Source organism: Manis javanica, chromosome 5 (genome assembly GCF_040802235.1).
Source record: "Manis javanica isolate MJ-LG chromosome 5, MJ_LKY, whole genome shotgun sequence".
NCBI classification, from domain to species: domain Eukaryota; kingdom Metazoa; phylum Chordata; class Mammalia; order Pholidota; family Manidae; genus Manis; species Manis javanica.
This window is the reverse complement of record NC_133160.1, coordinates 9,036,994-9,062,100: the sequence shown is the minus strand read 5'-3', so window position 1 is coordinate 9,062,100 and position 25,107 is coordinate 9,036,994. Positions and strand designations below refer to the sequence as shown.

At 44.3% G+C, this 25,107-nt stretch overlaps 1 protein-coding gene across 6 annotated transcripts in view; it reads right to left on the bottom strand.

Annotated features, from left to right (window-relative positions):
- Positions 1–25,107, bottom strand: part of ATP9A (ATPase phospholipid transporting 9A (putative)) — a 114,813-nt gene that overhangs the window by 70,932 nt on the left and 18,774 nt on the right. For 5 of the 6 annotated variants that reach the window (XM_073236433.1, XM_073236429.1, XM_073236430.1 and 2 more), the window contains exons 2-7: positions 24,599–24,743; positions 22,555–22,668; positions 15,840–15,948; positions 4,599–4,672; positions 3,246–3,297; positions 1,480–1,574 (exon numbers count right to left, since the gene is read on the bottom strand). In XM_073236433.1, the coding sequence (XP_073092534.1) occupies positions 1,480–1,574; positions 3,246–3,297; positions 4,599–4,672; positions 15,840–15,948; positions 22,555–22,668; positions 24,599–24,743 (589 nt within the window). The remainder of the gene's footprint in view (positions 1–1,479; positions 1,575–3,245; positions 3,298–4,598; positions 4,673–15,839; positions 15,949–22,554; positions 22,669–24,598; positions 24,744–25,107) is intronic. The other variant, XM_073236431.1, reaches the window with a different exon arrangement.

Below are 25,107 nucleotides of genomic sequence, written 5' to 3'. Positions count from 1 at the left end.
AGGGGCAGGACGGTGCTTTCTAAGGGTTCTCAGGGGCTCCTGACCACAGCTTGAAACCCATTACTTTAGAGAAACCCCAGTTTAAAGTTTCACAGTGATATATAAATCAAGTATAAAAATCAAATGAATAATCATATCTGACTTTTTTATAGTTCATGATGCGTGATCAAAACCAAAAGTTTCTGTGATATGACTGCCCTTGCACTGTTCACCATGTAAGAACTTATTCACTATGTAAGAACTTGTTCGTTATGCTTCAGAAGATTGGAGACTGTTGAGAAATAGGCTTGGGGTTGATTAATGACTGTGCATTGAGTCCCCTATACAGAATTTTATTGTTGTTAACAACCATTTGATCAATAAATATGAGAGATGCCCTCTCAAAAAAAAAAAAGTTTCACAGTGACAACAGTGCTCTGTCACTGCTTCTTGGCCGTGACAAGCCACGAGGGCTACAGGCATGTGTACTGTTGACCACACGGACACAAAACCATCTCCCCCCCACCCCTTCCTCACAGAACACGGTAAGGAGCAGGAAACGAGCCCGGGAAGTGCTCACATGTCCGGCTTAACCCTTCTAGACCACTGCTGGGCCATGAAACTACATTCTGTGATTTTGTGACCTAGTCCACAGGCCACATCCAACCCCTGCGGCTTGTGTTTAAACTCACTCTCTGGCTCCCTCCCTTCACTCTACAAGTCACAGCATGAGTGCTGGTGAGGAAGTAGGGGACCTTGGAGAGCTGTGACTGACAGTTGGTTCCAACTACTGAGACTGCCCCCTCAGAGAGGGCATGAGTGCTGTTCCACACACTGTTCCATGCACTGGGTATTTAGCAGCAAACACACCAGGCAGAACTCTGTTCTTGAAGACATGACCCTGAAATGAGTGGAGTGGTGATGCCAGGAAAGGGTGGACAGAAAAGTCCTCTTGGATAAGGAGACCTGTGCACAGAGCCCAGATAACATGATGGAGATGCCCTGCAGACATACACTGCGTACAACTGTTCTCAGTATGGGAAACGGCAAGGGCAAATATGCCTGATGGAGGGACCACTGTGGCTGGAGCAGGGGGCAGAGGGCCAGGAGCTGAGGTCAGCGCCCCAGCAGACGGTCAGGTCATGTGGGGCCTGAGGACCCCAGCGAGGACTACTCGATCAGGTCCCAGGGGGAGAAGCCCCTGGAGTTCTTCAGCAGAGGAATGACACACTCTGGCTTACGCTGCAGCTTTAGCAGAGGCACCCTGTCGAGGTTTGAGATTCAGAGCATCCCCGGGAAGAGCTCCGTCCCTGGTGCAGGTCTGCTTTGCGCATGGCCACATCTCTCAGAAACCACAAGCACTCAAGACCCCCGGGCCCCCGTACCACCTGGCCAGCCCCGCTCACATCTGCATCCCAGGCCTGGCCCCCGAGGGTGGAGGAGGTTGAGAGCCCTGCACTGTCAGCTGCTGGGCTGCGCGCCCACAGAGAGGGGACTCACGGCGGCAGTGGGGAGCCTCTGCGTGCAGGCCACGGGCAGCCGCAGCTTCCAGTCCGTCTCCCCGTCCAGCTGGTCTGTCCGCAGGAAGCAGGACCCTGTGGATGGAAGTTGGGCCCCATCCATTCACCTGCTATTCTGAACCCTTCCCTTGGCCGCTCTGAGCAGTTCTTGCTCTGGTCTTTGTAAAAGTAACCAATCAGCAGTCAACAACCAAAAGGGAAAATAAACACCCCATTTCCTATTTCCTCCATAAGCTCTGGGGTCATAAAATCTAGATTCAAATCCTCACTGCACCACACACTCATTGTGGATGCCTGGGCTAGTCACTCAACCTCCCTAAGCCTCAGTGTGTCCGGTCTGTAAAATGGGGAGAAACACAGACCCCACAAACTTGCTGAAATGAGTCAGTGGGGTGACAGAACCTCCTGCACAGTGGCTGCCACAGGGAACCAGCATTCAAGCCTGTTCTGGGCAGGGGTTACAAACAGGTATCAGGAATCAGACCTTCTGGAATCAAGTCCAGCTCTGGATCTTACCGGCTGTGTGCTCTGGGGCAGTTACTTACCCAGAATGTAAAAATGAAGATAAGGGCACCAACTTCATGCTGTGGACTGAAGACCTGATTCATGCAAACTGCTCAGAACCCTGAAAGTATTTCCAACTGTCTGCTGTTGTTACTGGCTTGCACCCATTATGGATGCAGAGTTCAGTCTGCTGTACAAGTCTGAGCAATGAGCCAGCTACATATATAGTTCATCAGACCCAGAATGTACTGAACTGACACTGCTGTTGAGGCTTCTGAGAACCATAAAGGAAGAAAAATACTTCTGATCTTTATTTATTGACTTTATTTTTTTTTTTTTTCGAAGAACAGGAAAGTATTTCAGGGACCCAAACCCACTCATAATGCTCCATTTTTCACTGACTAGGACACAAGAACCAATTTGAGGACAAAGCTGTAATTTTTACAGGAAGACTGTTTTCATCTAGTGTTTTCCATCTCTCTCTCTCCAAATCAATGTATTAGTATAAAATTTCATATGACTTTTGCTAGATTCATAATAAAATAGGTGGCAGCAGCCTCAAAGGATTACAAATGCAGTTTTTCCAGAGGTTCAGAGATCTCTGACTGTGCCTGTAGGCAAGGGATTAAACAGCCTTGTTTCCCCCAGAACAGCTTAACAAAAAATAAAAAGATTTGAGTGAACTGATGGGGAGGGCAGACGGTGAAATAACTGCAGTGCGGAGGGTCTTATAAGAGACTTGAGCAGTTCACTCAAGCCCAAATGGGCTACAATAATAAATAAACTGATGGGCGCGGGCGGGCACGGCCCTGCCACTCATGAGCAAAGGGCCGAAAAGGCCACCTACCTCTCTTCCCAGTTTCTCTACTGTCCCATCTCCCGGTATTTTCTCAGAAGAAAAAGGATTTGCTGGATTCTGTTAAACACACTTCCTCACCGGCCAAGTCCTGCAGTTGAGCTTAATACAGCCCGGAGAGGAAATCGTAGCCACCGTGTGTGTGACTTCACGCTGTGACTCCGCGTGGCTCCGACTAACTGTTATCTTTGTAATGATCAAAATCTATTGACCTGTGAGCACCAAAAACATTTCTTTTAAGGCTGCTCTATTCAAAGAGATGTTTTTGATTCGCCTCCACGGCTCCAATATGATCATCTACTTCTGTTCCATTTTCAAATGATTATTTTGCCAAATTACCACTGAAAGGTTAATGGTTATTTTCAAAATCGATCCCAGATGTTTACCATTTTTTTCTGATGTCCTCAGGAAGATCATGTCAGCAGGGACCCGCTGATTCTGTGTTATGAAAAGAAAGACTGTTACTGTGAATGCCCATGTGTGAGGTTTCCGTTCCCTGCCCCCAACCCCCTCAGTGGGGATATGGGGGGGCAACCAAAACCCACAGCTTCTTTTAAGTTTCTGCCTTTGTCAGAGACAGATTTGGGGATTTATTTGGTTTTGAATCTGAAAAAACTTGCATGCTGCTGTTACTTTACTAATCCCCTATTGAAACCTTATCTCGGAAAGAGAGCTTCTACTTTTTTAGCGAATCCAACCATTACCTCCTGAAATTCCAACCCGCGGACTGACCCAGGCCCTTAACGCTGGCTACCCAGGCTGGCGTTCTTCCAGGCTGTCTGCTGAAACTAAAGATATATGTACACTCTGCTTGCGATTTCTGCTTCTACCAATTTTCTGGCTTGATATTTGGCTTCAAGTGGGATTTTAATAAGAAAGTCAGGTAGTATGAAGCAACAAAGACCACTCTCAAAAAAAAAAAAGGGAAGCCAACAGCAGCCCTCACTTAATTATGAACAGAAAAGTCTGCAATAACATAAAGGGTTTGTGTGGTTCTTCTGAGCTGCCACCAGAAGAGCTTCACTTCACCTCAAATCAACTTTGAGGTCTTGGATTTAATCCTTTTAAAAGAGCATAGTTCACTTCCTACAGAAACGAGCTGAGATGCAACCCTTTTCTAATCAAATATTATTCCAAGACTCTCCAGAACCGCCCCCAAACTCCATTACCTTCCAAATATACACACTAAAAAGAGATCTGAATGTTTGCCAAAGTAACAAAGATACGAACAGAGCTGTTTTACAAAATGCATTTTCTAGCCTAAAATTTTTACTATTCTCATGTTACACTTAACCCCTGACTCTCCATAAAATGATAGAAAAGCACAATGTTTAAGTCAAAAATGCAAGCTAAAACTGCTCAAAAGGTAAATATAAAATTTTCACAGGCTTACATAGCAAGTCGACTTCTAGAAAAGACTTTGTAAGTTAAAACAGAAAAAGACCCCAAAACAACAAACACATCAAATAAGAAATCAAAACTAGTGCCGGTAAACAGGACTGCTGGCTAACCAGCACACATAAACCTTGTCAAAATATTTTGCATGCATGTCTCATGGGAAAGAGATTTTTCTCCCTGGGCAGAGCTGAAGGATAGAATTCCAAAAGCACACATTCAATCAGTCTACCAGATACACAAATTACATGTTAGGATTTGTGAAGTGGGGGCAGTGACGTACCATTCTCACACATGCGCACGCACACACACAGTAACCTCACAAGCTGTGAGGCCCCACTCACCTTTTCAACAATGATAAGATCTCCAACTTGAATGTTGGCGCTTTTTACCTTCACTGTCCCTGCAAAAAAACAGACTGCAAGGTGCATCATGCCTAAATTTATTTCAATTCCTCACATTTTTAGAGTGTCCCCAGCCCACAAAGTCAATACAGTCCACTCTGAAGTGTGTGTCCTCCCCCACCCACCCAACAGCACCCTCACCTCCTGCGTCCCTGAGAAAAGGCCCACCCCTGCAGAGATTGCTCCAGGAACACAACCTACTTCCAGAAGTGCTGGGATAATTCACTGCCCTCAAATAAGACCTCCTGCTTTAGAGGTACCTTAGAAGCTTTACTACATCAGCACCATTTAAGAGATTCACTCAGTCTCAAAAAAAAAAAAAAAAAAAAAAACCGACAGAAATGGGGAAGAAAATTAAGAGTCAGAAACATGGTCAGAAGATCAACTCATAATTTTCAACACCACCAAAAAGGAAGAAGCTAACCTAAAATGACTCATTTTTTAAAAACTTGCAATATAGTTTGGTTTATATGATTATGATCAGATTCCACTTTTGCTGGATGTTTATCTGGATAAACAATAACATCTAGCATTAAACACTAATTCTGTGCTAAGCACTATACATATCGCCCTCCTGGCGGCATCATTAGCTCCTCACTACAGCCATCAGAAGAAGGTGGTATCACTTCCAGCTTCAGATGAGGGCAGCAGGCTCAGAGATGCCCTATCTTCCCCAAGAGTTTCAGGTCAGCAGCAGGATTCGCACCCCCACTGACTCCAGAGGAGGGACTAAAAAACCGTTGGTCCAGTTCAATTCGAAAAACACTTCCTGAGTACCATGTCCCGGGAATGCAGAGACCGAAGACCATCCCCCTTATCCTGCCCAGCTCACAGTCTCCAACAGTCAATACCCCTGAGCTGTAAAGGGCCAAGACAATAATGGTCTAGGTTTTACAGGCCTAGAGGCAATGTTCTCACTCTCCCAACAATTGTTCCCCACCAAAGGCTAAGTCTTTTGTACATTTATAGTTTACATTTTAAAATGTAAAAACCATTCTTAGCTCCCAGGCTATATAAAAAAACAAGCTGGGGGCTGAATTTGCCCCACTGGCTGTAGTTTGCAAACCCAGGAGCTGGTAAGAAGACAGGCAGATAGATGCTAGTACAGAATAGAGTGTGAGGCCCAGTGTATGAGTCCAGTGTGCAAAGGTACAGAAAAGAGGGAAATCTCCTTAGACCTAGAACAGAGTCCAGCACAGCAAGGCACAAGCACCATTTAGTGAAGGCCTGCTGTATGCCAGGTGTTCTAAAGACAAGGACAGCTACTGGGAACTTACCATCTAGTGCAGGGAAGGAGGCAATAAATAAAACAATGAGTGAGTGGGGGGAGGATGCGGGGGCGGGGGGGGGGTGTGTGTGTGTGTGTCAACAAATGCAAGTGCAGACCTGGCCGGATGCACAACTAGTAAGAAAGTGGTGCACCTGAGTCATAGATGCATGTGGGTGGCCGCAGGCAGGAACTCCTGCAAGACCAGAATCATCAGATGGAAGGCAGGGAACAGCAAGAGATGAAGGTGGAAGGGCTGGTGGCAGTCAGGTGGTCCGGCACCCTGTGGCCAAACCCAGAGAGGATGGAGACCTAGAGTCTGGGGATGGTTGACTTCCCACCCAAGGGAGCAACTCCATCAAATTATCATGTTACTGGTATCTGGTAAGAAGCCCATTTAAGTGACAAACATTCAGCCAAGTGAGAGAAAAGAAACATGTCTCTCAATCCTCTCCCACGTGCCCCAAATCAAGGATGAAATTTGAATCATGCATCTGCCGTTCTCTCCATGTACTCATTCATTCAGCACTCACTGACCAGTATTTCTAGCTTTAGTTTATTACATTTTAAAAAGAAATTTGAGACACTGATGAAATGCAGCGCACAATTCTAGATTTTCACAAACATTCCACAATATTTTTTACATTTCATGTAATGTAATGTGTCTATTTAGCACCATTCACCACCACTGAGATTTTTCAAAGCATTCCAGTTATTTTTGTTGAAATAACTCCTCCTGATAGGATTCCCCAAGGTTTCATTTTAGCTAATTTTTGTATTTCGTTCAATCTTGCTGTTAGTACAGGGATACACTAAAAAGCCAATGACTCCTAGAAACCTTGCAGGAAATGATTAACGAGTTGGACCAACCCTTGGCTGCTTAGAGGACTTCTAGACTTTCCTAGGCTGAGTATCTCACCTCACGAACTGAGCACTGAATCTTGCCTCGTTCTCATAAAAACAGCACTCAATTCAATCCACTGGCTGGAACCCTGGCATGCTAGAGAGACACCCATAGCCTCAAGTATTTATTATGTCAAAATATTTACCGAGGGAATGGAGAACACCCACTAAGCCCATGTGCAGAACCTTTTCCTGCCTGAACAGTTCTCACCCCGCTAGGGGGCGACGGGGAGCACACACGCGGACGCACTCTTCTTTTAGGGGAGCTTATATATATCAAGACATTCCGCGAAAGCAGATTGTAAATTCACTGCGGCCCCGTGCCAATGAACTTCTCCTTGCCCCTGCCTTCCCAGACATAAATTTACACATTGTCTTTGGTTTTATTACTAAAATTCCTGCTGGTGGCCTGACCCAAACTGTCAATGAGCCCGTGTTCTGATCTTCAACACCTAGTTAGGAGTTTTCTCTTCCTCTCTAACTGAAAGAAGAGCATGTGTCCAATTCTTATTAAATAATCATCACACATGTATATGTAGGGGTGTTAGCAGGAGAGGGGGCGAAATCAGGAGGATTATACTAAAAGAACTGGCGGTGATCCTTCTGGGGAGATACGGGGTTTTATATCCCTTTCTCTGGCATATATATGCACTTTCTAAATTCTAAATTTTTTAGGATAACCATGAGGTGCTCTTCTAATAGGAAAAAATAATAATAATAAATTAAATTAGCTCAGACTTTTAAGTGACCAGGCCCAGATTTTTTCCTTCTAAAACAGAGTCCGATTTATGATCAGTTAATGTGAACTCTGCCTCTTTCTGCCCATCTGCTCTTCCTCAACAAAACCCCCTTTAATCCGCTGTTTGCAGAGTGGTTTCCGAGGGTGGCTCGCACAAGCCCTCCTTCTGCAGCTGCCGGTCAGCCAACAGGCCTCTGGCTGCAGCCCCGGAGGGGGGCAGCAGGAGCCCCGCAGCCAGCCACAGCGCCCTCATTAGCATGTCAGGACCTAGTGGGGCACAGACCTCAACTTCGCAGCTTCAACAGACTCTCCTGCTCTGTTGAGCTAATACATGATCTTGACCATACATTTGGGTTTCCAGACCTGTGTTGCCATCTTTTGGCCATCAAAAATACGCAGTTCATGTCTACATATGGGACACATGCTTAACGTGTGTATGTGTGTGTTCTGAATGAGGAAAGACAAAAACAGAATGAAAGGAGAAAAAGTGCAGGAAGAAAAGAGAAGGGAAAGCAGATACTGATGTTTATGTTCCAACAAAAACCGGTTTTTTCCCTCGCCAGGCACTACGACTGGTTGTCAACATCTGAATAAAATGTGCCTCTCTAAGGCCTTCACAAGTTAGGACTGAAGGCATCGCCACGGCAGCAGAAAGAGGAGGGAAAAAGGGGCCTAGGTTAGGATTAAGCCGAGTATTTAGGGGCTGGGTTTAACTTACATTAAGAAAAAACTTAAAGTTGTGAAAAGGGCCCAAAATACATTATCTCTTATCTTACACTAACAATGCTGTGTTTTCTATGAATGTTCTTGCAAAACAAGAAAGAACAAGATACAAAATCTGGCAGAGTGCCCCATCTTCTAGCAGTTACCCAACCTCTGCAGTTACTGAAAATGTACTTAAAAATCCCCAAAAAAGAAATGTAAGAAATAAAAAGTGACACATTTACAGTTATTATTTCCTGTCTCAAAGAAAAGAGGGGCATCCCTACAGTCCATTGTCTGACTAGGAGAAACTACTCTCCCAACATCTCCCTGACCCCAGAGAAATTAGCATTCTTCCCAAGCACCCTTATTTTCATCCTGTTCTCTCACCTTCCCCAGAGATCCCTAAAACAGAAGTAGAGCCATCCCCCATAAGTATTTGACCTGTATACTCACTACTGTTGTCATCAAAATTCTTAATAACTTTTGAACAAGGGGTCCCACATTATTATTTTGTACAGGATCCCACAAATTACATCGCTGGTCCTGAAAAGTAGTACAAATACTCGGTAGTATCTTCTCTATAAAGCACACAGGAAAAGCTGGCCCAGTTCTAAGAATTGAAGCCCCAAAACTCTTAACTTTTCCCCCAAGACCTCTTTTCTCCTTCAGATCCTGTAACACCCAATCTTCAACCTTCAGACTCTGGGATCTTTAAATACATTTTCAGTAACTGCAGAAGTTGGGTAAGAGATGTTTTACAAAGGTTAAGTGGAAAATTCTCTACCGGCCACATCCTAAATCATTAAATGCCTTCTAAAAAATAAATGTATCCCTTTTAGCTTTCGCCACTTCAACTAAGTCACCTCTGAGCCAGAGTTTATAACAGGGAACAAACTTCCAATTACTAGAGCTGTTTATTTCTATAGAGATGGACCCCAAGCCTTTCATAAGCAAACCTATTCAGCCCAAACCATGCTTTTCATGGATGACAGCTTCAGAATAAGAGCAGTTTGTCTACATTGCAGGGAGAAACCAGATGTTTCCCTTGAGTCGAAACAAGCAAACGACAATTCAGTCAAACTGCAGAACAGCCTGCAAGAAAAATTTTTTTAAAATAAATTCTGGGGCACTAGTATGTGTGGCCCTATGTTTTGACCCCAAACACCTCAAGCTATACTTCTATTTTTCATTGTGCACGTAGGACATTGATTGCTTTTGTAGGTCTCCAACAGCAATCTCCATGCACTAACCCTGGTTAATGTATTACTCTTTAACGCTCACTCTAATCTGACTGTGACAGTGATGAGTTGTAAATTCTGTAGCATGTGTACATTTCCTGGGGTTGATGTTAAAATGCCTCTGCAGTCCCAGCAGAGTTCACAGGTTTAAGGTTGAAATTTTCATATTCCAATAGAGTTGTCTGCATTCCCCAGAGCCTAAGAAAAGAGTGTTATTTTTTGAAAACAGGCAAACAGACGAGAAGTATTATTTTAAATTCCACCGCCACTTCCGGGGGCTTTTGTTTAAATTAGTGGGAACTTAAAAAAGAAAGGATGAAGTTTCAATGTAACAGGTTTATACCCAACAGAGGCTTTTAAAATAAATATATAAAAGGTCCTCCTAGCTTCCAGTGCCCAATAATAATGAAACAGAGACCAACCCCTTCCACTACCACCACTGCAAGGGGGAAATATCTTTTGGTTAAGATAACAGGGCAATTGGCATGTGAGATTTCTTTCAGGGTTGGTTTTTTTGTTCTTTAATTAAACAATCGATCAGTTCACCAATGATTTGTAATAAAGCGAAACTGAGTATCTAGAAAAAAGAAACTTACAGGTCTGAAATAACAATTTTGCATCTGTCAGAAAATGTCTGAGAAAGTGTTTGGCAAGATGTGCTTTAAGTAAGACTAGCGAAAAGCTAATGTTCTGAATCTTAATGAAGGAAGTTTGAGAAAGGAATTCTTTGCTTATTGAAGGACCCCAACAGTATTTTTGCTACAGTACTATCAGAAAGACCACCACTGTAATTCTCTTCTCTAAAAAAAAAAAAAAAAAAGGATAAGGCATATTATAGTCTCCCATGTCTATACTTTGCAAACATAAATGGTACATGTGTTCAGGAATACAGCTTTGAATCAGTGAAGTAGCTCTTAAACAGCTCCCCATGAATGAAGGCATCTTCCCTACACTGCCCTACCTTTTCCTGATGCACCCCAATAGAATGCAGCTCCCAGTAAGGAAAACGTGTATGTCCTTAGACCTCAAACTTTAGTCACATTAATAGCAATCCTAAAACATGGTCCAAGGTGGATGGATTTTGAATCAAATGAAAATAAAGATATCACTCTCAGATGGAGCTGTGATTCTTAAGGTCATTACGTAGCTGGGAAAGGCTGAATACAGCAGCATTACAGGAACTGGGGAAGAGGAAGGATGGGTTTGGCTTTTTATACCACATATGTACTAAAAAGCCCTAGATGGAGGGGGGGGATACTTGCCATTTTTGTCCAGACCTGTGGCTTATGACTTACAGTTCAGCATGGGCCCAGATGTCCTCAGCGGGAAAGGAAGCATTGGCAATTGTGTTAAATATGCTTCTGTTTGTGCTTCCTTTCAAGGCTAATTATCCGCTTGCTTCATTGAGCCCTTGATCACAAGTTAGTCTGGGAAAACATTCCTGGTATGAAGACCCAGGGAATTCATCTTGTGAAAATGCAAATCCAATTGCCCTCACCTCCTGTGATGATCGGGGCAGAACCCCTTCCAGAATTAAACTTTTGGTTTGGGGAAGACCCGTATAAGAAAAATAATTCATTTACTAATTATTCGTTTCTGACCCAACCCAGATCTTTCCAGCAAAAAAAAAAAAAAACCTAAGTTTTGCTGGGTCTGCAACTACTTCAAGAGCCTCTCTTGTTTGGCTTTGGTATTTCCAGTACCCTGAATGCGATTAATTTGAGAAGACAGCTCTGTAATCAAAAGTCATAAAACTCATGAAGGTCCAAGTGCCTGTCTTAAGTCTCTGATCATATTATAAATGGGGATTTCAAGTACGTGGAGAGGGAATGCTTATTTATCTGTAAGCGTTATCCTCCCGTGTAGCTTTCAACAGTTTATCCAGCATAGAAGGAGGAGGCTGGATTGACACATTTATTTGGACTCAGAGAAAATGATTGAAACCTAAGAGCCCTTCTGCAGCGTATGTATTAAGGCTGAACATCACGATTATCACTGAGACAGTTTACACAGAAGTACTGAGCTCAGCTCCTGGCACATAATAGGTGCCTAGACTTACAGGTTTTACATTCAGAAAAGCCAGGGTTCGAGTCACAGGACTGTTCAGACATGGTACTGTCTCCGCCAGAGCCCAAGTCCCCATCTGTAAGATCTACTTCCACAGGGCTGTTTAAAAAATTAAGATTAGACCTTGTCAGGCACCTGGCTGGCTTACAGTAGGTAATTTTCACTTCCCCCAGTTTTTCAGTTTGGACAGTATTTTTTCAACAGTTCCAATGACACCTTTTCCCTGTAGCCTGCCTTGTATACAGATTCCTAGATCACAGAATCAACTCTCCCAGAGTCTCAGGTCCTCCCTGGCCTACCTGGTCTTTTATTCTCCTTTCCTAGGAGGGAAACGCTCAGGAAACACAACCTAATTGGGAGGAACAAGATGGAGCCATTAGCTGGGGGTCTGTACCCCACACTCCCAGCCACCACAGCCTTTGGAGAACTCCACAGCAGGGTCTCGACATGGGCATGTGACCTTGGCACAGGGACCTGCGCCCAGAAGGGTCCCAAACTTGGCTTAATGCGCTACTCCTACCAGCTTGAAATTCTTAATAATTTTTGAACAAGGGCCCCCCATGTTCACTTTGCACTAGGCACCATAAATTATATAGCCAGTGCTGCCCTCTTCCATCCGGTAAGACTCCGGATGAAGGTTACTTCTTTGGGGAAGACATCATCAGCTCCTCTAAAGGGCTTCCATGACCTCCTTCCTCCGTTACCTATCCACCAGCACTCAGCAAACCCCTGCTACGGTCCGACCGGCACTGCCTGTCCTCGGCACACACCGAGCCCTAGGCACCATGCTAAGTCCACCATACAAGAGTTCTATTCGAAACTCTCTTTAGGATAGGCACTATTATTATCCCCAATTTACTGAAAGGTTAAGGGATCTGTTCACACAGCACGGAGGAAGGCAGGACGCTGGCATCTGGGCAGAGCACAAGCTTAAAACCACCACCTTTTCAACTGCCAGGAACTGTGCTAAGAACAGGGAATGCAGTGGTCAGGAAAGGAACGCCCCTTGTAAGGGCCACCACACTCACACTACTAGAATATAATTATTGGCTACATTTCTAAATTATTTATATGCCTAAATACCTCACTGGCCTATGAATTCCCTGAAACCCCAGCCCCTTCTGCTTATCTCTATAATACAAAACCTATCATGGACTTGGGACATGATGGAGTCTCAAAATTCTTAAAAGAATGAATAAAAGGTCATTTCCACATTAATCTACAGTCCTTACTCAAAATTTGCCATTTGGAGTAGGCTGATTTTATTATTAAAATACTTCAAATGCTTATTAAACTGTGACAACTAGATTAAAAATTACTCCAATTGGTGTATCATTTTAAACATACTTTGAATGAAATTAAGATGATCTAAAATGTTGGCAGCACCAATTAAAAAAAAACTATTATTTTTCCTCCACATGCTGAGTTCCCTATTTTCAGGCTTTATTTCAGTTGTTTAAAATGACATTCTTTTTTCTCAAAGTTTGAAATTTTTTCACTTTGATTAACATACTACCTCTAAAAGTTTGGCAGTTTCCCAACAAGAATCTGTGCCACTGGTAATCTTAAAACTATATTAATTTCCTGCTAACAATGTGTGTTGTGAATCTAACAAGCATCTAACACAAATTGAGGGACAAGCTATAAAGTAACTGACCTAAAACTGGCCTGTCCTTTTCAAAAATGTCCATGTCCTAACAAAGAAACCCCAGGAGCTTTGCCAGGTTAGAGGAGATTGAAGAGAAAACACAAACAAATCTCAATTGGCAAATCTGTACTGGTTCCAGGATCAGGAAAAAAATGCTATTGAAGAGTATTTAGGGAACAAATGGCAAATTCTGAGTAAGAACTGTAGATTAGATTAACAGTAATATATCAATGTTAGATTTTCCAATTTTGATAACTGTACTGTGTTATGTATAAGAGACAGATTACTAGGAATTAAACACCGAAATATTCAGAGCTAAAAGGGGATGATTAGCAACTTAGTTCTCTGATGGCTTAGAGAGAGAGTATCAAAACCCGAATGTGGTAAAATGTGCCCAACTGATGAATCTAGGTGAAGGGCACCAGGAGTTCTCCATGTGACTTCTGCAACCCTTGCTAGTTAGAAATTATTTTACTGTGTTAGTACAAGGACTGCTATTAGTAATCAGGAAATGATACAGAATGTAGGTAAATATCATGGCCTATATTCTCGTGATCAAGGACTTGACATTTTGGTCTCTGAACATTTTTAACTCTTTAGTGCTGAAAATTACATTTGAAGATGGCACGTGATAAAAAAAGAGAACAGCCCTGCCTGGATGCACATATACATATTTGTTTTCATTTTGCTTTTGAACTTACTTCGTGAAGATCTTGGTGAAAAGACTCACTTAAGAAAATATTATTAAGTCATTAACAGTAAGGTCAAAAAGGGTTTCCTTTCTCCTCTTCTCTCGGAAATCTTCCAGTTTGGGCTCCTTGCTCTGGCCCTTCCCCCAGCGTGTATCAAATAACTAAAGTCCTTTCCATCACTTCCCAAGCTGACAGTTTCCTCGGTGCTTTTTCAGAGCGAGGGTCTGGGTTAATATTCAGAACTCTGCTGAGTTTTCCCTACTGTCGAATCGGCATGACGATGACAGCAAGGGCGACAAAAGGAGAACAACAAAGGGAGACAAGTTTTTAAGGCCAGAGCCATCTGCCGATTCTCTTCAGGATCTTTTCAAGAACTGAGGGAAGTTAGAGCAGGAGCTGAGAAGAGGGTCTGCAGGGGAGGGCAGAAAAATCATTCACGGGAAAAGCAATTGCAATATGAAAAGAACCAAAGAGGGTCTGCAACTGGATAGATGAATGAATGGAATCCCAAGGCCCCTCCTCGTGAGCTAAATAGATCCACCGCACCCTCTCCAAAGGGGCTATTGTCGGTTGCCAAGCATTTTAAATGTTATAGTCGGAATATGCTATTAAGGGAGGATTTAATATACACGAACTACAAAAAACAACGCCCCCCAGAAGAGTCTTCTGATTATCCACGTGGAAAGCCCAAGCCACCTGCCTTTGCAAAGATTATGCTGCGTTTTCTTTCTTAGGCAGCTAAATGCCCTAAATACAGTAGTTTAACAGTAATAAAGCATTTCTATGCCAACTCTAAATCTCCTCTTCTCCCAGAGACTTGCAAACTTGTAAGACCACCGATTATGAAAATCTATTTCAATGCACTAAAACAAAATATTTTCATGCCCTCAGGGAATTTTATTACAATTTCACATTTTTGTGTTGGTGGGGCAAAGCATATTCAAAACCCTGAAACCACAGATGGCTGCTTCGTTAGTCTTCCGAAGACTAAAAACACTTAACATTAAGCAGTTCACACTCTGGCTTGGGTACAAACTCCAAGTTTTCTTAGGCATCTATCTTATTTGTCTCTTTCAGAATTCTCAGTTTCCTGAAGGCATGGTTTTTATTCCCCTCTGCCTCCCCGAAAATATTATTAATCCCTAAACAGGGTCAGGAATCTTGAGCAATTTTGGGTAACATTCTCTCGTTTCTGAAGCCAACCTTTTAAAGAAACCTATTGTAGAATTTGTAGCTTAACTAGAAGTAAACATTGGCTGGATTGTATTTGGGTGGGTTTTTTCTAAACTCCACCATTTCAATTGCACAAGTCTTGCAAGGGGTTCAATGACTAAAGGTTATCTAGTCATTTATCTTTATGGGTCAGCCTATATACCCTCTCCACTCTTTAATTTTGAGGGTTTTTAAGATGCCTTCAAAGAAATCTTCACAGATACAGTATTTATGTAAATCGGGTACCTTTTTAAAAACTAATGCTATTAAACTACTGTTACAGCTTTGCAATGCTGAAATAGTCTCCTTTGGAAACCTGTGGAGTACAGGGTTTGCAGCCTCCACATGCACAGGGAGTGTGCCTTCCCTCCTCAGCCAGCCCAAGAGAGGGATTAGTGCTAAATGCAGAGGATGCTAAATGCACAGAGTTTAATTCCTGGTTGATGATGCACAAGTTAGCCAGCAGAACCAGCTCTAAGAGGGCTGTGACAGCCCAGGGAAGTAGCACCAGTTCCCCCAGGTCCCTTGCACATGCTGGCCTCCACGGTGCCAGGAGCTGAGTGACTGTTCGGCCACGAGGTGCCCTCACACCCACCCGCCTGGGGCCTTGAACTTTGCTCCCTGACTGTCAGCAGCCCATGATTGAGTTGCAACCCTGTGGCCCCAGGCGGGGCGGCAGGAGGTGGCGCTGGTGGAGCCAGGAGGCTGACCTCTTGCTGTGAGCCGGCTGTAGACCTGGGAGTTGACTTCCTTGTCCCGCACATAGCATCGGATCTCCTCTACCGCCTCTCGGATGATAGTGACGGCCAGCACAAAGCCCTGTGGAGAGAGGGGAGAGAGGGTGAGCCCTGCTGAAACCGGCCTTTGCAGGGATAGCAAAGGCCAGAGGCCACTCGGGAGGGCAGCAGGGCAGGGCCTGCTAATTATTCCATGTGCACGTGCCCCAGGAAGCTCACTTCTCTAACCTCTGCTGCACGCATACCCTGGAGAAACACGTGGCCGGCACACAAAAGAAAGATATCCCTACTCACCACCACCAAAGTTTCTAAGAATGAAAAATATAGCCAGAACCCTTTGTGTGCAGGCAGTGGCTGAGTGATGGTGCCCAGTAAGATACGTATCTCAACACCATGTGCAGTGTGCTCTTTCACGGGCTTGAGGCCGACACTCTATGCTTCGCTCCCTTATGATTGCTGAGGTCACCCTGTTACAGAGGAACACGTGGAGGCACAGAGCTGAGTCGTTTTGCCCGAGAACATAAAGCTCTTAAATGATAACCCAGGAAATCTGGCTCCAGAGTCCAGGCTCTTAACTGCCGCACTGCCCTTAGGTGGCCGGAGCCAATACGGTGGGCGACCAGCAGCCAGGTACAGGGGAGAGATGCTGGTTTGCACTAACCTGCCTCGCAGGAGAATCAGCCTTTCAGAACATACAGTGCAGCACCATTCATATAAACAACAACGGTCCGTGCACTGCTAACGATTTTCCAATTTCCTTGTCTACCGGTTAGATTCCTCAATAAGGAAGGGACTGGAGCGGGGTAAGGGAGGCACTGATGGGGGCCTTTTATCTTACCTGTAATGTTTTAAATTTTGTAAAGAAAACAAACTGAAGTATTCATTGCACAAATACCAACTAATAAAAAGAAAATTTTAAACTCTCCAACTATTCAGAGTCAGATACCCCAAGTCATAGAATCTGGTGGGGACTGGTCTATGAGCCACCTGTGGCAAGAATCTATTTCCACCTTAATTTTTTTCCTTGTATCAATAGAAGCAAGAACATTCATTCATTTTTCTTACAAAATACCCCGTCATCCCTCCCTTTAAAGTCACTTTTCAAACACAGATAGCACAATCACCCCCGTGTAGTGACTGAGGAGTGCATTTTCATACTATTTACCCCATGAAAAATATTAACTTCGATTCAAAGGACTTTAAATCTCTTATGTAAATCTAGCCAGAGATGTGCTGCTTTGTGGAACTCCTCCAAAGGCTTATACTTCTTTACAATCAAAGGATTACTCCTGTTTCCAATCAGATGTAAAGTACACACTGCAGCCAAAGCTAAATGGCTACATTTCAGAATAAAAGCAGACCTTATGTAGCAGGGAGAGAAAAATCTGCCTCTGTAGACCCCAGATCCAGCCCACAGAACCCCAGCACCCTTCCATGCTGCTGGTGTGTTATTCTGGGCCAGAACCCAAGTTTCAGTTGTTTGGTTTTTCAAACATTCCAGTTTCTGTATCTCTCTGCGTGGGCCTAGCTAAATCCCATCGATGCTAATGGGAAGTGTGTGTGCCCATACAAAGCCAGCACCGCTCACCTCCCTGCTGCAAATAGCGCCTCCTGAGTATCTAGCCCCACCCAGCAAACACACCGTTCTCATTAATCCTAGAGGACCCGACACCCTTGAGGCTAGAAATTGCTTTACAAAGAGATGCAAATCCAGTCCAGAAATAAATTCCAATGCCCAACATCAGAGGTCCCGAATATCCAGATATTTAGAAAGAGGCTTTATTAGGGGGGACTGGGGTAATCTGAGCTTGTAAAGAAGTTGTAGGTGGTGATAGTGCACAGACAAGCAATTCTGAAGGTGCTAAAGGCTCTTCTGTAAAGTTGCACATCAAAAACAGGTTTGCTAGAGCAAAACTAATCTATGAGAGAGAAATCAGAAAAGCAGTTACCTCTGGTTGGCGAGAAGGTGCCTGGAATGGGCCACAAGGGAACTTTCCAGGGAGAGAGAATGTTTTGTATCTTGATTGGGGCAGTGTTTACATGGGTGCTGACTAATGTCGACACTCAATGAATTGAAAGTTGTGCATTTTATGGTATATAGATTATATCTCAACAACAAAAAAGAAATCTAGATTATTCGGTCTCCATACAGATACAGGTAACTTTATGGATTACGTCAGCTCTCTCCTGAGGAATTTCTCCCTCTAATATGTTAAGAACAAGAAAAAAGTTATTATAAGCTAAATCTTAATCCAGACCATGAACAACGATGTCACTAGCACCAGAACCTTACAATTAAAATGAGAGCACTTCCTGAGAGCATTCTGTACACAGAAGCCATATGAAGCACTTTACTCCCTCCCAACAAGCCAAGAAGTAGGCATGATGGCCCCTATTTTACAGATGAGGAAACTGAGGCTCAGAAAGCATGTTCAAATTATACAATTTCTCAAGGTGCAGCGAGGAACGGTACCTCAGCCACTCGGCTCTCAGCTCTCACTCTGGACCACCGCACTCACAGCTGGATCTGAGACAAGGGGACTTTCAGGGTGATGGGAGATGTGTTCCACACGACAACTAGACAGTGATTCTCTATGTGGAAATCTAGGGGTAATCAGCTAGAAACAGAAGCTAATGTGTCTGTGTCCCCCAACCCCTTCTCTGTAGCTCCTGGGAAAAGAGGCAGGTTTGTAAGACAAACATCTTAAAAAGGGGCCCAGATGCAGTTAGAATCCTGAGGACTGCAGGCAGCCGCGGTTACCCCGCCTGGCTTCTATCCACAGGGAGACCAGGAGAGTGGCTGGGAGACCGCAGAGATGGCAGGGCCATGGAGACTGCACACAGGGCAAGTCAGGCCTGCTGGCAACTCCTGGGAACACCAAGCTTCATTTCACCAAGGAGACGTGGACAGGAGCTGGGGTGAGGCCCTCCTCAGAAGGGCAGGGGAGCTTCTGGGTGACCCCAGTCCTCTCCAATGGCTCCAGCCTACCTGCCGCACCCACTGTGCCTGGAGGGACATCTGCCATCCCCGCTGTCGATGCAGAGAATGCTAGTAAAGAACAAGGGAACAGCACCCACAGGGGGGTCGTGTTCAACACTCTGATGCTCAGTCAGCAGCCCCTGTACCATTCTGACCTCCCCTTGCAGCAGCGAGCAACTCTGCTCTATGGGTTTCAAGCACCCCAACCGCACATCTGAGCTACAGTTTCCTGTAACTCCTCGACTTCCAAAAAGGTGCTGAGGTGACTGAAGACACAAGTAGGGGAATGGTACGATCAAGAACACATGAGAGAATAAAAGGCAACTCCCGAGTCCAAGGACCACCACTGGCTTGGTGAAGAGCCTTGCAGAACTCTGCATGTTTACATACACAGGATGGAGAAATACTCGCTGGCTGGGGGGTAGGGGTCCATGAAAACGGGAGCATCCTGTCTAGGTTATTCTGCACCACGCTCTTTTCATGTACAGAAAAGCATGATTCATACCTTCCCACACCAGCATTGGCAGGGTGACTTCACCATTTCTAACTCCTGGGCAACATTCCTTAGTATAATTATGCCAGCATTTAGGGAACTAGAGACAGGCATTTGTTTGCTTCCAATGTTTGAGCAATTAAAACCATGCTGCGGCAAAGGTCCCTGCACACACCGCACCCCTGGTGTGACCGCAAGCAGGTTCCTCATTCTCCTTTGCTCTGTTCTCTCTCTCATCAAGTAGGGAATTCTTTTCCCTTCAAGTCCGTGGGAACTTCCCATAACTGCCTTTGAGAGAATTCAATAGAGCTGAGCTCATATTCTTCCCAGCTATTTCTCAGGCATGTAAATTCCTGCATAATTCCATTCCCCCCACCAGTCATACCTACATGAAATCCTGATTAAGAGAATGAAATCTCATGCCAAATGTGGCTGACGTCCCCTCCCCACCACAGATGCCAAATGTAATGTAAACAAGGCTGTAGGGGTGCTTACAGGCCTGCACCCCAAAACGTAGGGGATGAAGGGTTGATCCTACAGGCTGGGTACACGGATACCATGAGGGGAGACAGCACAGACCAGACTGCAGATACCATGCTCGAGATGCAAAAAGCAGGAGTGAGTGACACAGAGTTGCCTTCTTGACACACTGGGTCCGATTTAGAAAACATGTGCATTTGCATAATATATATAGTTTAACATAATGCATGTTAGGGAGTATATGAAATAAGGCATATGTAAGGAGACTGAAATACCCCAGAAACAGATAACTGGGGAATCTTGGGGGGCAGGGGAGGTTGCACAAGTGGTGTTGTTTGTTATTTTCACAGTGGTTCTTCAAATTTTTCTCCAATAGTCACTTGCTCATTCTTAGTTGAAAAAGGAAAAGAAAAATGAACAGCAGCCACTTTGGAGGCAGTACAAAGTGGCAGGATCTGCTTTTGGGGAGAATCCAGTAGACAAGACTTGAGAGGTAGCCTCTGGAATCTCACATTCCCAGAGTGTTGGGGGCTCCTGAGCCTGGAAGGCACCAGTGGGAGGTACTAAGGACCCCCTATATCCATAAGCAGAGCAGAGACTGCAAATTGACAGCCGGCAGACAGCCGACCAGGAGAAGGGGTGCGGTCAGTTCATACAGCGCTTTACCATTTATTAAAGGAGTTATCACTGTTTAAAAGGCAAGAGAAGGAGATGCTGGAAGCTAGGAAGAAAATACTTTTCAGAACTACGTATTGCCTGTTACCTTTTTCCTAAAAAGGGGTTTAGGGGAGCAGGCGAAGGACAAGAATTTTCATTCCCTGTGCTTGTTTATAAACTCTGGAAGGATGGACAGGAAATGATCGACAGTGCTTCGGGCGTAAATCAGACAGGGGGGCGAACTTTTACTAGGGCCTTTTTTATGGTTTTTGAATCATGTGAATGTATGAACTTTCAAATAACTACACTTTAAAAAGGTAATCAATAAAAGGCAGTGTGGTAAGTGATACTTTATATAATTAGAGACTGGCTTTTTTTAAATAAGTAACTTATGATTGGACTTTACATAGGTATGTAGCAAACAGATGCAGAGCTGAAAAACCAAAAAATTAGGGTTTCCCATGAAATCCTCTGCAGCTTCTGACCCTTGGGTGTGGCAGCCCTAGGTTCATGTTTGCATGTGCTGGGGCCGAGCAGCACCTTCAGGTTTTGGACGGGACAGGAGCTTGTCCAGTTGTCTCGAGGCTTGATTCTGTCAGTCTGGCCCCTGAGCTTGCAGTGTTCAGTGTGTAACAGTACATGCATGCAAACATGAATGCGTGAGGGAAAAGACGCGTATCCAAGACCACGCCAGCTCCCAGCATCCTGCCTCACCCACAAATGACTCGGAAGAGGAAAGAACTGATCTCATATCCCAAAAGCACCTTTGTTGCTTGTGTGGAAAAAATAAATCCCTCTCCTCAGGGCTAGAGCCGTGGGCATGACTTGTCTCATAACACAGTATGTGTGGCATGTGGGCACTCACTCGTGGGTCTCTTGGCAACTGGCTCCCTCTACTCCAAAGGGCCATGCACCAAATCCTTATCTCCCACCTGCCACCAAAAAACAAGTGTTTTGGTTTCCTTAAGGAGGGCTTAAGTCTTGTTTATATAAAGAATCTCCTCCAGATTAAAAATTTAACAATATTTGTGAACAGAGAATCAAAGTGTTCCCTGAGTCCCAGCCAGTGAGAAATATGCAGCGATTGTATTTCATAATGTCTCTGTTTAGAAAAAAAGAAACATCAGTCCCCCCGCTCCACACCCCAGTCATGCTGGGCTCTTGTCTGTTCTTCACATGCTTTAAGCACATGCCTACCACAGGACCTTTGCATCACTGCAGTCGGTACCTTGGTGCCCTTCTCCCCACCACCTCCTCTTAGAGGCCTTTCATGGCCACTCTGGCTACAGTTGCCCTTATACATCTCCCACCCACCACTTTCACCCACTCAACAAATACTAAATGTGCCTGGAATGCCCCATCTACCCTGAGACCTTATTCTATTACCTTCACAGCACTTCTCATAATTTGAAATGATTTCATTAATCTGCTTGTCGTCTAGCCCCCCTGACAATCAACCCTATGGGCATGAATTTTTCATCTGTTTTATGCACTACAGCATCCCCAGCACCCAGCACAGTGCCTGGCACACAGCATATGCCCCGTAACCATTTGCCAAAGGGAAGAGGAAAGAAAGGGAGACAAGAGAGGGGACGGAGAGGCATGCTGGGCAGTTGTTACACTTCAGATATACAAAAGCACAGAATCTGTTACTTTAATCCACCCCTCATGCTGAAGTACTCCACATTCAGTAAACAGAAAATGTGATTTCAGAAAACAGGTCAAATAGCACAATCCACAAAGACACAGGCTTTGTCTTTCTCATTTGCCAGTGTGTCCCCAGAGTCTGAAACCAGGTGACACACAAGAAGGATACAGTACATACTTGCTTAAGAAATGACTGAACAGCTTATGACAGAATGAATGAACAGCAGAAGCTCTACAACGGTTTTATCCTGTTGTGTATGAAATGGAGCTTCGACATTAAAATCTCAGAGACTCCCACGATGTGCTGGCTTGAGGGCATCCTGTCCCTTAAAAGGTCACTAGGCCTTTCCAGATGCTTGGGTAAGAGAAACAAAGAACTTTCTGTTCCCAAACCCGGTGGTCCCGAAACAAGCAATGCTGATTACACTCACCAGGGGAACCCAGTAGGTATAGAGCGCTCCAAGCCTCATTTCAGGAACAAACTGGGAGCAGGCGAGTAGCAGGAAATAGAGGTTGAAAAAGTATTTGAACTGGTTGAACAGCACCTACAACAAAGAGAGAGATGACATTCAAAGCTTGTCCAGTGAGGCAGGGTAGCATTACTGGAGATAAACAATATTTAAAAACCATTCCTGCAGAAGAACACACCTGACATGTTACCTCTGTCATGAGATTAAAACATGAGACTGTTTAGGAAAATACATAGGGGTAATGGAAACATAATTTGTAAAAGTAAATAATGATACATATGGAAACACCAAATTCAAGATCGTGGGTTCTTCTGGAGTGAGAAGGGCAAGTGGGGGCTTCAACTGCATCCCATTTTATTTCTTAATCTTTTTTGTGTACAGGCAGGCCACTCAAAACGTTAACAGAAAATGCTTATACTATAAAATTGTTCAAAAAAGCAAGATAAATTGTCATCTCTACAATATCATCTCAACACCATGAAATAAACATAGTAGAATCCCATCCTGGTGGCAGGTAGGTTCTAGCAGCATTTGGACTGCTCGCACGTACCCTGGGAGTGAGACTCACCTCTGTCCTGGCCACCAGGCAGTGAGCAGAAATGACATACTTCTCCCAGGCTAGGGCAGTGAAGAGCCACTGCTCAGCCACCTCCCTCCTTCCCAGTCCTGGAGACACTGGTGGCCTTGTATGCCAGATGGCATAGCTATGACATGGAGGAGAGTGGCCTCGTCTACATTACAAACTCTATGAATGAGAAATAAGCTTTTCCTTCATTGAAGATACTGAAATTTGGGGAGTGGGGGTGAGGGGTTGAGGTAGCTAGCAACGAATGTAGTCAAAATCACTCTTAAAAAAAAACATTTAAGTTGCAACATGGATGGATCTAGAGGGTATGATGCTCAGTGAAGTAAGTCAGGCAGAGAAAGACAAATACAAATGATTTCGCTTATTTGTGGAGTATAAAAACAAAGTAAAACAGAACAAAATAGCAGTAGACTCAGACACCAAGAAGGGACTAGTGGTTACCAAGGGGGTGGGGGATGGGGAGGGAATAAAGGGGGCACAATAATTCACAATGACAACATAGGTTCGTTGGTAGTAATGGGGGTAGTAATACAGCACAGAGAATACAGTTAATGATTTTGTAACATGTTGCTATGTTGATAAATAGTAACATTAGAAGGGGTGAGGATTTAATAATATGAGTAACTGTTTAATCACTGTGTTGTATATCTGAAACCAACATAAGATTGTGTATCAATGATACTTTTATTTAAAAAAAAAACATTCAAGTTGACCTTAGGCTAGTTCAATGTACTCGTATTTCTGTATTCTCCCACTAAATCCAACACAGGCATTTCTTTTCCTCCTGGCATCGGAACTGATTGCTGTTGTTAGCGTCTCAAGTCAATCAGTGTGCATTGGAGGCCACGCGGGATGCAAACAGGTATTTGTGCAAGTGTTGAGGGAAAGCTTTGTGGACTCCATGCCCACGGGTTTGTATACGTTAATGGGCCACAAAGACTAAGCAGAACAGAAACACTCATTAGCAAAAACGTTAATAGGCATCCTTTCTCTGGATGGCAGGGTTGAAATTTTTCTTTTTAAAAATGTCTCTACACTTTTATCCCCCAACTTTCCTATACTGAACATGTGTTTCCTGATGATAGGGGCAAAAATGTAAGCACTACTGATTTTTTTTATTTTTTTGGTGTTTTGATTATAATGCTAGGTCCTCAAAATATCTTTTTCACTCTTAGGCCCAATACACCAAATAAATGTGAAATTATTCTAATGGATCAGGTGGAGTCCCCTCAGCCCTGTAGACAGAAGGCAGCCCCCCTCAGGTGGTCAGGACCAGGGAAGATGGACGGCCAGGGGCCCAGGAGGCGTGGGAAAGCCACGCATGCTCGGCTGTGGGGTCCCAAGTCTTCTAAGGCTGGTACCACTGCACCCGTTTGCTGTGGGAAGAAAAACAGGGGTGTGGTCCCTGCCCATACATACCCCAGGAAGAAAGGTAAACAAGTTATACTTCTGATTGTTGATGACATTTCGAGGGTACCTCTGGTCCCTCTTCTCGGGGTGCCCCAGCCAGACCGTGCGGGGCCTGGGCTCCCCTCTGCCACAGCATCTCAGCCACTCGCAGCACCTGTGGGGAAAGACACGCCCATACCATCAAGGCCACGCCCACACCTGTCCACTCTTCTCAGGTCGTTTTTCTCTAAAGCATCTTCACTGGGTCAGGACCACAGCCACAAATGGGGCATTTCCCTCAAAGAGATGTGGAAACAAAGCTGAGGCTTCTGAGCTGCGGGCCAAGTGAAAGATGCTTTGTTCACAAAGCCCAAACTATTTATTTCAAAACAAGAGGATTTGCTTTTAAAATAGTAAGATTTAGGTTGGAAAGGTAAATATATATAAGTACTGTTATTACTTTTACATCTGACAAACAAGAGAGGAAAGTTCAGAAGAGTTAAATAAAGCACCCACGTTTGCCAAGATGTGAGCAACAG